This window comes from Salvelinus namaycush, chromosome 2 (assembly GCF_016432855.1).
Source record: "Salvelinus namaycush isolate Seneca chromosome 2, SaNama_1.0, whole genome shotgun sequence".
Taxonomy (NCBI): Eukaryota; Metazoa; Chordata; class Actinopteri; order Salmoniformes; family Salmonidae; genus Salvelinus; species Salvelinus namaycush.
This window is the reverse complement of record NC_052308.1, coordinates 11,887,286-11,900,647: the sequence shown is the minus strand read 5'-3', so window position 1 is coordinate 11,900,647 and position 13,362 is coordinate 11,887,286. Positions and strand designations below refer to the sequence as shown.

At 47.8% G+C, this 13,362-nt stretch overlaps 1 protein-coding gene across 1 annotated transcript in view; it reads left to right on the top strand.

The window, feature by feature from the left end:
* The window catches only part of LOC120059126 (ski oncogene-like), a 54,769-nt gene that overhangs the window by 39,838 nt on the left and 1,569 nt on the right, over window positions 1-13,362 (top strand). Inside the window, exons 2-6 of the mRNA XM_039007948.1 lie at window positions 10,521-10,634; window positions 11,146-11,249; window positions 11,454-11,722; window positions 12,680-12,963; window positions 13,117-13,347. Of these exons, the coding sequence (XP_038863876.1) occupies window positions 10,521-10,634; window positions 11,146-11,249; window positions 11,454-11,722; window positions 12,680-12,963; window positions 13,117-13,347 (1,002 nt within the window). The remainder of the gene's footprint in view (window positions 1-10,520; window positions 10,635-11,145; window positions 11,250-11,453; window positions 11,723-12,679; window positions 12,964-13,116; window positions 13,348-13,362) is intronic.

Sequence of the window (13,362 nt, the reverse complement as noted above, 5' to 3'; positions counted from 1 at the left end):
TGAATAGAGCACTGAATAGAGAACTGAATATAGAACTGAATAGAGAACTGAATAGAGCACTGAATAGAGAACTGAATAGAGCACTGAATAGAGCACTGAATAGAGAACTGAATAGAGCACTGAATAGAGAACTGAATAGAGCACTGAATAGAGCACTGAATAGAGCACTGAATAAAGCACTGAATAGAGAACTGAATAGAGCACTGAATAGAGAACTGAATATAGCACTGAATAGAGCACTGAATAGAGCACTGAATAAAGCACTGAATAGAGAACTGAATAGAACACTGAGTAGAGAACACTGAATAAAGCACTGAATAGAGGCCCATGGGCTTCCCCAGGACCACCCACCCCAGACCTCTGCTCACTCATTCACTGCCCACTAAGGTTGTTACCCAGTTGAGCTGTGCCAGTTGGTGTGCCCTTGAATGAGACAGCACCCTACTAAGCACACTCAGATCCAAGGATTACAGTGAGGGGTTTAGTAGGGGGAGGAGTCTGAAAGGTGAAACTGTTGTGTGTTGAGGCTGTGTACATAATACTATGCTATTATCCAGCATGCTGTGGTTTTGTGTGATGGAAGCCCGGGGAAGTTCAGCTGAGGAAACGTCCAGGCTGAGTGTTTTGTTTTTAGATCATTTCATTTGAAATTCTATCTTGTGCTTCAGCAAATAACTGAAGGATTAGCCGGGACTGATGAAATGTAATTAATCATACCCACATTGTACTTTAAATTTAACCTAGATATTTTTGAGTTGTTGGAGCATTCTACAGTCCTCAACCAGCAGTTTGTATTTGACTATGACACTGTAGTTGTATTAATAAACCAAGTCCATCATGTCAAATGAACTAAACAACATTCCCATCTCCTATCATGCTCCAATATATTGGTGTATACCAACGGTCAGATAGTCCACTTGGAATACATGTTGTTTATGTGTCTGTTGACAGTTATAGTGCTGTAAGGAGGATTTGCCCATGTGGACATTTTCTCAGTGAGTTTATCACAGTATTACCACACCATAATACGACTGTAATTTCCAGATAAAGCATGTCTGCTTTGCCCTGGGCACTGTTAGGCCCTGTTTAGTCCCTCATTATGGTTTGTCAAATAAATATCCTACAATAGCCAGTTGAAAAGGGCAATGCTTGAATGGACTCTTTAAGAGGAGGCTGTACTTGGCCTTCAAGTATACATTCCTCCAGCTCAGTGCTCCCTCTGTGGTCCCGCTCCCCTCCCCTAGCCCTCCCCTCCCTCGCACTCACTACTCCGTTCCCATAGGGGCCCTCGCCAAAGCAAACTCCAGAGAGGAAGTCTCCCCCTCCATTTTTATCTCTTTCACTCTTTCACTCACTCCCTTCTAAGAGGGGCCATGTTGGGTAGTTTAGGATTGCATTGGAGCACAGTGAGGGTAATGTAGTCATGCATGTGGTGTGCAGCCAGGCTAGGAGGATATATGCAGAAAGTGTTATGGCTGTGATGCTGTGTCTGTGTGGTCTGGTTATGGCTGTGATGCTGTGTCTGTGTGGTCTGGTTATGGCTGTGATGCTGTGTCTGTGTGGTCTGGTTATGGCTGTGATGCTGTGTCTGTGCGGTCTGGTTATGGCTGTGATGCAGTGTCTGTGTGGTCTGGTTATGGCTGTGATGCTGTGTCTGTGTGGTCTGGTTATGGCTGTGATGCTGTGCCTGTGTGGTCTGGTTATGGCTGTGATGCTGTGTCTGTGCGGTCTGGTTATGGCTGTGATGCAGTGTCTGTGTGGTCTGGTTATGGCTGTGATGCTGTGTCTGTGTGGTCTGGTTATGGCTGTGATGCTGTGCCTGTGTGGTCTGGTTATGGCTGTGATGCTGTGCCTGTGTGGTCTGGTTATGGCTGTGATGCTGTGTCTGTGTGGTCTGGTTATGGCTGTGATGCTGTGCCTGTGTGGTCTGGTTATGGCTGTGATGCTGTGTCTGTGTGGTCTGGTTATGGCTGTGATGCTGTGTCTGTGTGGTCTGGTTATGGCTGTGATGCTGTGCCTGTGTGGTCTGGTTATGGCTGTGATGCTGTGTCTGTGTGGTCTGGTTATGGCTGTGATGCTGTTCCTGTGTGGTCTGGTTATGGCTGTGATGCTGTGTCTGTGTGGTCTGGTTATGGCTGTGATACTGTGCCTGTGTGGTCTGGTTATGGCTGTGATGCTGTGCCTGTGTGGTCTGGTTATGGCTGTGATGCTGTGCCTATGTGGTCTGGTTATGGCTGTGATGCTGTGTCTGTGTGGTCTGGTTATGGCTGTGATGCTGTGCCTGTGTGGTCTGGTTATGGCTGTGATGCTGTGCCTGTGTGGTCTGGTTATGGCTGTGATGCTGTGTCTGTGTGGTCTGGTTATGGCTGTGATGCTGTGCCTGTGTGGTCTGGTTATGGCTGTGATGCTGTGTCTGTGTGGTCTGGTTATGGCTGTGATGCTGTGTCTGTGTGGTCTGGTTATGGCTGTGATGCTGTGCCTGTGTGGTCTGGTTATGGCTGTGATGCTGTGCCTGTGTGGTCTGGTTATGGCTGTGATGCTGTGTCTGTGTGGTCTGGTTATGGCTGTGATGCTGTGCCTGTGTGGTCTGGTTATGGCTGTGATGTCGCAATTCAACGGCTCAGACACGAGAGGTATGTGGCAGGGTCTACAGTCAATCACGGACTATAGAAGGAAAACCAGCCCTGTCACGGACCAGGATGTCTTGCTCCCAGACAGACTAAACAATTTCTTTGCTCGCTTTGAGGACACTACAGTGCCACTGACACGGCTCGCTACCAAAACCTACGGGCTCTCGTTCACTGCAGCCGACGTGAGTAAAACATTTAAACGTGTCAACCCTCGCAATGCTGCAGGCCCAGACGGCATCCCCAGCCGCGTCCTCAGAGCATGCGCAGACCAGCTGGCTGGTGTGTTTACCGACATATTCAATCAATCCTTATCCCAGTCTCATGTTCCCACATGCTTCAAGAGGGCCACCATTGTTCCTGTTCTCAAGAAAGCTAAGGTAACTGAGCTAAATGACTACCGCCCTGTAGCACTCACTTCCATCATCATGAAGTGCTTTGAGAGACTAGTCAAGGACCATATCACCTCCACCCTACCTTACACCCTAGACCCACTCCAATTTGCTTACCGCCCCAATAGGTCCACAGACGATGCAATCGCAATCACACTGCACACTGCCCTAACCCATCTGGACAAGAGGAATACCTATGTGAGAATGCTGTTCATTGACTATAGCTCAGCATTTAACACCATAGTACCCTCCAAACTCGTCATCAGCTCGAGACCCTGGGTCTCGACCCCGCCCTGTGCAACTGGGTCCTGGACTTCCTAACGGGCCGCCCCCAGGTGGTGAGCGTAGGTAACAACATCTCCACCCCGTTGATCCTCAACACTGGGGCCCCACAAGGGTGCGTTCTCAGCCCTCTCCTGTACTCCCTGTTCACCCATGACTGCGTGGCCATGCACGCCTCCAACTCAATCATCAAGTTTGCGGACGACACTACAGTGGTAGGCTTGATTACCAACAACGACGAGACGGCCTACAGGGAGGAGGTGAGGGCCCTGGGAGTGTGGTATCAGGAAAACAACCTCTCACTCAACATCAACAAAACAAAGGAGATGATCGTGGACTTCAGGAAACAGCAGAGGGAGCACCCCCCCCCCCCCCCCCCCCCTATCTACATCGACGGGACAGTAGTGGAGAGGGTAGAAAGTTCCTCGGCGTACACATCACAGACAAACTGAAATGGTCCACCCACACAGACAGCATGGTGAAGAGGGGCAACAGCGCCTCTTCAACCTCAGGAGGCTGAAGAAATTTAGCTTGTCACCAAAAACACTCACAAACGTTTACAGATGCACAATCGAGAGTATCCTGTCGGGCTGTATCACCGCCTGGTACGGCAACTGCTCCGCCCATAACCGTAAGGCTCTCCAGAGGGTAGTGAGGTCTGCATAACGCATCACCGGGGGCAAACTACCTGCCCTCCAGGACACCTACACCACCCGATGTCACAGGAAGGCCAAAAAGATCATCAAGGACAACAACCATCCGAGCCACTGCCTGTTCACCCCGCTATCATCCAGAAGGCGAGGTCAGTACAGGTGCATCAAAGCTGGGACTGAGAGACTGAAAAACAGCTTCTATCTCAAGGCCATCAGACTGTTAAACAGCCATCACTAACATTGAGTGGCTGCTGCCAACATACTGACTCAACTCTAGCCACTTTAATAATGGAAAAACTGATGTAATAAATGTATCACTAGCCACTTTAAACAATGTCACTTCATATAATGTTTACATACCCTACAATACTCATCTCATATGTATATACTGTACTCTATACCATCTACTGCATCTTGCCTATGCCGTTCTGTACCATCACTCATTCATATATTTTTTTATGTACATATTCTTATTCATTCCTTTACACTTGTGTGTATAAGGTAATTGTTGTGAAATTGTTAGGTTAGATTACTCGTTGGATATTACTGCATTGTCGGAACTAAAAGCACAAGCATTTCCCTACACTCGCATTAACATCTGCTAAGCATGTGTATGTGACAAATAAAAATTTGATTTGATTTGATGCTGTGTTTGTGTAGTCTGGTTATGGCTGTGATGCTGTGTCTGTGTGGTCTGGTTATGGCTGTGATGCTGTGTCTGTGTGGTCTGGTTATGGCTGTGATGCTGTGTCTGTGTGGTCTGGTTATGGCTGTGTCTGTGTGGTCTGGTTATGGCTGTGTCTGTGTGGTCTGGTTATGGCTGTGTCTGTGTGGTCTGGTTATGGCTGTGTCTGTGTGGTCTGGTTATGGCTGTGTCTGTGTGGTCTGGTTATGGCTGTGTCTGTGTGGTCTGGTTATGGCTGTGATGCTGTGTCTGTGTGGTCTGGTTATGGCTGTGATGCTGTGTCTGTGTGGTCTGGTTATGGCTGTGATGCTGTGTCTGTGTGGTCTGGTTATGGCTGTGATGCTGTGTCTGTGTGGTCTGGTTATGGCTGTGATGCTGTGTCTGTGTGGTCTGGTTATGTTTGTGATGCTGTGTCTGTGTGGTCTGGTTATGGCTGTGATGCTGTGTCTGTGTGGTCTGGTTATGGCTGTGATGCTGTGTCTGTGTGGTCTGGTTATGGCTGTGATGCTGTGTCTGTGTGGTCTGGTTATGGCTGTGATGCTGTGTCTGTGTGGTCTGGTTATGGCTGCGATACTGTGTCTGTGTGGTCTGGTTATGGCTGTGATGCTGTGTCTGTGTGGTCTGGTTATGGCTGTGATGCTGTGTCTGTGCGGTCTGGTTATGGCTGTGATGCTGTGTCTGTGTGGTCTGGTTATGGCTGTGATGCTGTGTCTGTGTGGTCTGGTTATGGCTGTGATGCTGTGTCTGTGTGGTCTGGTTATGGCTGTGATGCTGTGTCTGTGTGGTCTGGTTATGGCTGTGATGCTGTGTCTGTGTGGTCTGGTTATGGCTGTGATGCTGTGTCTGTGCGGTGTGGTTATGGCTGTGATGCTGTGTCTGTGTGGTCTGGTTATGGCTGTGATGCTGTGTCTGTGTGGTCTGGTTATGGCTGTGATGCTGTGTCTGTGCGGTCTGGTTATGGCTGTGATGCTGTGTCTGTGTGGTCTGGTTATGTTTGTGATGCTGTGTCTGTGTGGTCTGGTTATGGCTGTGATGCTGTGTCTGTGTGGTCTGGTTATGGCTGTGATGCTGTGTCTGTGTGGTCTGGTTATGGCTGTGATGCTGTGTCTGTGCGGTCTGGTTATGGCTGTGATGCTGTGTCTGTGTGGTCTGGTTATGTTTGTGATGCTGTGTCTGTGTGGTCTGGTTATGGCTGTGATGCTGTGTCTGTGTGGTCTGGTTATGGCTGTGATGCTGTGTCTGTGTGGTCTGGTTATGGCTGTGATGCTGTGTCTGTGTGGTCTGGTTATGGCTGTAATGTGGTGCTGCGTAACGCCTATGTGGCTTCTCTCCTGTGAGATCAGTGTCAGATTTAGCCAGCAGGTCCCTTGTGGTGTCTGGGAGGGTCTGTTTTCTGGCTCTATGATGTCTGAGGCTCTACGTCTTCCTGGAGCTGCAAACCTCAGGGTAGAAATAGTACCAGACAGAAAGCTTTTGTTGGGAAAACAACAGCAATGGCAGTAATTACAGAGTCCGGTTTCACCACTCCTCGCTTCTTAGAAAACCACAAGCAGGTGAGGGTTCGAGTCATCGTGGAGTCAGCTAGAGGTCTGGGTTAAATGCCCCTGAAAATTAACCTCAATGTCTGCTTCTGACTGCGTGTGTGTGTGCTTGCGTATGTGCGTGTGTATGTGGTTAGACACTTAGAGAGGAAACAGACATGTGTGAGTCAGGGAGGGAGACATGAGATGAGTGTCCAGACAACCACAGTCATGCCGTATGCACTTGGGCCTTGTGATAACACAACTGCTGTGTGATTATAGCTTTATGGGCCAGAGGCACAGCTAGAAATGACAAGGTTTTGTGGCATGTTTTAGTCTTGAGTGCCGTCGTACAGTAGACTGAGGCAGTCAGTGCAGTGTGAGACCTGACTGACAACTTCCTCCCCGTCAGTGGAGGCTGCTGAGGGGAGGACGGCTCATAATAATGGCTGGAACTGAGCAAATGCGCCGAATACAACAGGCGACTTACAAGCCCTTAACAAACAATGCAGATTTTGTTTTTAAGTAAGAAAGAAAATATTAACGATAATGAGGCTATATACAGGAGGTACCAGTACCGAGTCAATGTGTGGGGGTACAGTCAAGGTAATATGTACATGTAGGTAGGGGTAAAGGGACTCTGCATAGATAATAAACAGCGATTAGCATCAGCGTAAAAAAGGGGGTCAATGCAAATAGTCCAGGTAGCCATCTGATTAACTGTTTAGCAGTCTAATGGCTTGGGGATGGAAGCTGTTAAGGAGCATGTTGGACCTAGACTTGGCACTCTGGTACCGCTTGCAATGCGGTAACAGAAAGAACAGTCTATGACTAGGGTGGCTGGAGTCCTTGACAATTTTTAGTGCCTTCCTCTGACACCACCTGGTATAGAGGTCCTGGATGGCAGGGAGCTTGGCCACAGTGATTTACTGGGCCGTACGCACTACACTCTGCAGCGCCTTGCGGTCGAATGCTGAGCAGTTGCCATACAAAGCGGTAATGCAGCCAGTCAGGATGCTCTCGATGGTGCAACTGTATAGCTTTTTGAGGATTGGGGACCCATGACACATCTTTTCAGTCTCCTGGGGGGGAATAGGTGTTGTCGTGCCTTCTTCACGACTGTCTTGGTGTGTTTGGACCATGATAGTTTGTTAGTGATGTGTACGCCAAGGAACTTGAAGCTCTCGACCCGCTCCATTACAGTCCCATTGATGTGAATGGGGGCGTGCTCGGCCCCCCTTTTCCTGTAGTCCACAATCAGCTCTTTTGTCTTGCTCACGTTGGGGGAGAGGTTGTTGTCCTGGCCACACAGTTGTGGGTGCGTGGCCACGCAGTTGTCATGGCAGATCTGTTGTTGTCTACCCTTACCACCTGGGGGGTGGCCCGTCAGGAAGTCCAGGATCCAGTTGTTTAGTCCCAGGGTCCTTGGCTTAGTGATGAGCTTTGAGGGCACTATGAGCTGTAGTCAACGAACAGAATTCTCACGTAGGTGTTCCTTTTGTCCAGGTGGGAAAGCGCAGTGTGGCGTGCAATAGAGATTGCGTCATCTGTGGATCTCTTGGGGCGGTATGCGAATTGTAGTGGGTCTAGGGTTTCTGGGATGATGGTGTTGATGTGAGCCATGACCAGCCTTTCAAAGCACTTCATGGCTACAGACGTGAGTGCTACGGGGCGGTAGTCATTTAGGCAGGTTACCTTGGTGTTCTTGGGCACATGGCCTATGGTGGTCTATTTGAAACATGTAGTTATTACAGAGTCATCAGGGAGAGGTTGAAAATGTCATTGAAGACACTTGCCAGTTGATCAGCGCATGCTCTGAGAATGTTGACCTGTTTAAAGGTCTTACTCACATCGGCTACGGAGAGCGTGATCACACAGTCGTCTGGAACAGCTGCTGCTCTCATGCATGGTTCAGTGTTGCTTGCCTCAAATCGAGCATAGAAGACATTTAGCTCTTTTAGTAGGCTTGTGTCACTAGGCAGCTCGCGGCTGGGTTCCCTTTGTAATCCGTAATAGTTTGCAACCACTGCCTCATCCGATGAGTGTCCGAGCCGGTGTAGTAGGATTCAATCTTAGTCCTGTATTGATGCTTTGCCTGTTTGACGGTTCGTCTGAGGGCATAGTGGGATTTCTTATAAGCGTCCGGATTAGTGTCCCGCTCCTTGGAAGCGGCAGCTCTAGCCTTTAGCTTAGTGCTAATTTTGCCTGTAATCCATGGGTTCTGGCTGGGATATGTACGTTCGGTCACAGTGGGGACGACGTCGTCGATACTGAAGCCGGTGACTGATGTGGTATACTCCTCAATGCCATCGGATTAACATATTCCTGGAACATATTCCCGTCTGTGCTAGCAAAACAGTCCTATAGCTTAGCATCCACGTCATCAGACCACTTCCGTGTTGAGCGAGTCACTGGTACTCCCTGCTTGAGTTTATGCTTGTAAGCAGGAATCAGGAGGATATAATTATGGCCAGATTGTGGCCGGATTTCAGTCCCTGGCCACTTTGAGCGCCGCTTCTGGGTGAGCATTCTCTTGTTTGCTTATGGCCTTATACAGCTCGTAGAGTACGGTCTTAGTGCCTGCATCGGTTTGTGTTGGTAAATATACAGCTACGAATAATATAGATGAAAACACTCTTGGTAAATAGTATGGTCTACAACTTATCATGAGGTACTCTGCTGTTCTGTCTTGCCGATGCACGGAAAACCCAGCCAACTGTATATTATCCATGTCCTCGTTTATTCTCCAGTGATTGCACGTTTGCCAGTAGGACGGATGGTGAAGGCGGATTTTCCACTCGCCGACGAATTCTCACCAAGCACCCAGATCTGCGCCCACTGTATTGGCGTCTGCTTTTAATGTGAATGATGGGGATTTGGGCCTGGTCCGGGAGGAGCTGTAAATCTTTCACTTCCGAATCATTACAGGAAAAATCTTCGTCCTGTCCGAGGTGTGTAATCGCTGTCCTGATATCCAGAAGCTATTTTCGGTCATAAGAGACGGTGGCAGAAACATTATGTAGAAAAAAAGTTACAAACACCACGAAAAAAAACACAGAATAGCATGATTGGTTAGGAGCCCGTAAAAAAACGACAGCCATCCCCTCCGGCTCCATCTCTAGGTGATCGCAGACCTCTCACACTGCCTAGGTAAACATATCCTCATCCTGACGCAGACCTCTCACACTGCCTAGGTAAACATATCCTCATCCTGACGCAGACCTCTCACACTGCCTAGGTAAACATATCCTCATCCTGACGCAGACCTCTCACACTGCCTAGGTAAACATATCCTCATCCTGACGCAGACCTCTCACACTGCCTAGGTAAGTATATCCTCATCCTGACAAGTGCAGACCTGAGGGTAGGGGCTAGATTACTCTGTCTCACCACTGGAGCCAGGGCCCCAGTGCTGCACAGAACCTGTTTCAACACCGCCTCTTCCTGGATCATTGTCACATGGCCAAACATGCCGCTATGTGTGGCCCCTTTGCTCAGTGAGAGAGTGAGAGAAAGAGAGAAAAAAGGGGAAGAGAGAGAGAGACAAGAAGAGAGAGAGAGAGAGAGAGAGAGAGAGAAAAGGGGGAGAGAGAGAGAGACAAGAAGAGAGAGAGAGAGAGACAAGAAGAGAGAGAGATGTTATGTTAGGTAGTCTCCTAACAGTAGCATCATCTTGCTCAGCAGAGTGAAGCGGGAAACATTGCGTGACTACGATCCGTGCCGATGTGTAGCAGCACTGGCAGAACATTTTACTCCAGTTGTCCATCAGATTCCAGCGCCATTACTCTGCTCTTCATAGTTCTCTCAGCCCTCTCTCCCACACAGAGCAGAGAGCAGCTCCACTCCACCTAATGATGTGGTATGGTGTAGCTCTGCTGGCTGCCATCCAGACCAGCCTGGTTGTCTGCTACTCCCAGCCTAGACACACACAGAACAGAGCCCCCAGCTCACTATTCACAGCCAGACCTCTTATAGACACATCTACTGCTGCCCTCACACACTGACGTAGGTCCACTAGCTGATGTTGTATGACACATGGATGTTTTCTCTGGAATACACCTCAACTGAGATGATGTACAGTATCACACACCTCTGAAGAGGATGTTGTGTTAAAGTGTTGGGCCAGTAACCAAAAGGATGCTGGTTCGAATCCCCGAGCTGACGTGGTGAAAAATCTGTTGATGTGCCCTTGAGCAAGGCACTTCATCCTCATTTCTCCTGTAAGTCGCTCTGGATAAGAGTGACTGCTAAATGATGTGAATGTATGGGGGATTTGTACAGTATGAGGAAGTGTATTGCAGACTACTCCAGTAAATTCCTGTGGATGTTGATAATTAATAGCCTTTCTCTTTCCTATCTAGTCTCACAGCCCAGTTCCAGCCAAAAAGTCCAAACTGGTGAAACTACGCTCTCCATCAGCTGACAAAGAGAAGCAACCTGATTGGTTACAATCTCTATCAAAGTCAGCGAACAAGGTTAGTAGCTCATGTTCTTCACTTTTTGTGTGAAATGTGATTTTTTTCCAATGTCAGGGGATCCTACAGATGTAGGATCTTAATGTGAGACTGTTTTCTGAAAATAATCCTGCAGCAACAGGACATTTTAATTATTATGTGGATTATAATTGATGGGGGAAAATTGTTGGGGTTGATACATTTTTCATTAGGGAAAATGAAGTCTGACATTTTTAAGTGGAAATTACAAACTTTAGAAGCCTTTTTAAACCTTGAATACACAACAAGTTTGCATTTCCTGCCGTGCAGGTAAATTCTCATCAACAAAAGTGATCAAATTAAGATCCTATGTCTTTATACAGAGTCCTTGTCTAATTGACTGTGTTACCTTATACAGTTAGATAATTAATGTTGTCAATAGTCTTTTTAACAAACCTGTCTGCCTTATGCAATAAGATTTCACTTTTCCTTTCCAGGGATGTTTTTCAAATTCCCCATTTCACTGTATTAAATGAATTCTATATTTTGTCAGGATCTGAAACGGGTCCAGCTGAAACAGAGGTCGTCAGCCTTCCGCCCCTGGTCCTCCAGAAGTCCATCTGCTGAAAAGGAGAAGTCTACTAGTCACAATGAGAGGTCAGTCAGAGACAGACAGTCATGTTGTCATAGTTTCACTCATCCATTTCACCACACCACACTAAAGGGGTGTTTGGCTGTAACATTCCTAAGGGATTACAATGTAATGAGGACCAATAACTACATTGTCCGCTGCTATGCTCCCTTACTTTATATTGTTGAAATACAGTAATTAAGGTCACTTGTATTTTCTTGTCATAACAGATTCATCCACAAAAACATAGACACGTCTGTAGTGCCAAATGTGGCCCCAGCTCTGTTGGCCTACCAGAGAGAGGAGCAGGCCCCTGTGGGCCACAGTCAGTCTCTAGCCAGGGGAGACCAGCACATCAGCTCCAGACCAGCACCACAGTGTGGAGAATCCCAGCCTGGGCCCAGACCTGTCCACATCAACACCAACACTAATAACACAGCCAACGGTGTGGAGGACATGGAGACTGACAGGGAGATTGAGGTGGACGACTGTGATGACTGTGAGTATGACACACTGTTGTTCAGACATTCGGTAGGAGAAATAGGGCACCATGACACAAATTACTCCAACTCTCAAGGACAGGCAACCTAACCCGAGCTAATACTACTGGAGAAGGCTATGATTAGATGGCCTGATCCCTGTGACAGAGCACCATCTAGTGGTTGGTCTGTGCAGTACAGAGCACAGAGTGCATTCTCAACTTGCTTAACAGCAGATGTCGCTGCTGCGCCAATACATTTTTTAGGCTTCCCGCTATGAAAGGCCCAGCAGTGCAGTCAAAAATGTGATTTCCTCTGTTTTATATATATATCCACAATATGAGGTTGGAATAATACTATGAAATTGTGAAAGTTATGTTTATACCATTTTCGTGTAATAGGTTAAATGTCAGCCTGTTTTGGAAGGGTTGAGTTTCGACCTGCCTGGTGATTAGTTAATAGACCAATAAGAAAGAGAGTTCCAAACATCTCTGCCGATAACAGCTAGTTTTCAGTTTTCCCCTCCCCACTCAGACCACTCCCAGACAGTCCTAGTGTAACAGTATAGCTTCCGTCTCTCTCCTCGCCCCTACCTGGGCGCGAACCAGGGAACTTCTGCACACATTGACAACAGCCACGCTTGCTTGAAGCATCATTACCCATAGCTCCACAAAAGCCGCAGCCCTTGCAGAGCAAGGGAAACAACTACTTCAAGGTCTCAGAGCGAGTGACGTCACCGATTGAAACGCTATTAGCGCGCACCCCGCTAACTAGCTAGCCATTTCACATTGGTTACACTAGCAAATTCTTACTTGAGAAATTGCTCTTTGCTAAGAAGCTATTTTGTTTCCTTCTGACCATTTTGATTGAATGCAATCACAGTAAGATACTTAATTATTACCCAGAAATTATTTTGTATTGAGGTAAAATGGCTACATTGGATCTTTAACATAATGTTTTATTTTTCTGTCTGTCAGACCCACCATTGGTCCCCTCCTTGGCATCCCCTCCATCTGCCTGTTCCAGTGTGTACCAGACCCTGACCCCTCAGACCACCGTGAGGCCTCTGGAGGGCCCAGTCCGGCTGGTATTACCAAGGGAACCGTCATGCCCAGAGCTGGACACGCTGAGACAGACCCTGTATGGATGCCTGGACTCCAAGGAGGCCAGGGAGAAGTTCCTGCAGGAGATTATTCAAATGAGAGTGAAGCAGGAAGAGAAATTGGGGGTTGCTCTGCAGGCCAAACTTAGTCTTCAGCAGGTAAACCTCACACTCAAGATCCAAAATGGCCCCCTTTGGCACAAAAAGGAAAACAGTTTCTTTATGTGTAGAGAAAATCTTTAAGTGTCTTAAAGATTATGTTTATACACATAAAGAAACTGTTTTCATATATATATTTTTATTCCCCCACAGGAGCTGGAGTTTGTGAGGGTGTCCAAGAAGGGGCGTCTTCGAGAGGCCATCGAGGCCAAGCACAATCTGAGGAAAGAGATAGATCACCTGCACATGGAGTGGGACAGGAAGATGAGGGAGGCTGACGAGTCCCGTGGCCATCTGAAAAGAGAGCTGGAGAGAGAGATACAGTTACGGGTCTGCGACAAAGGCTGTGAGGCTGAACGCCTGCGATCCAAGTACTCCATACAGGTAAGACCAAGATCC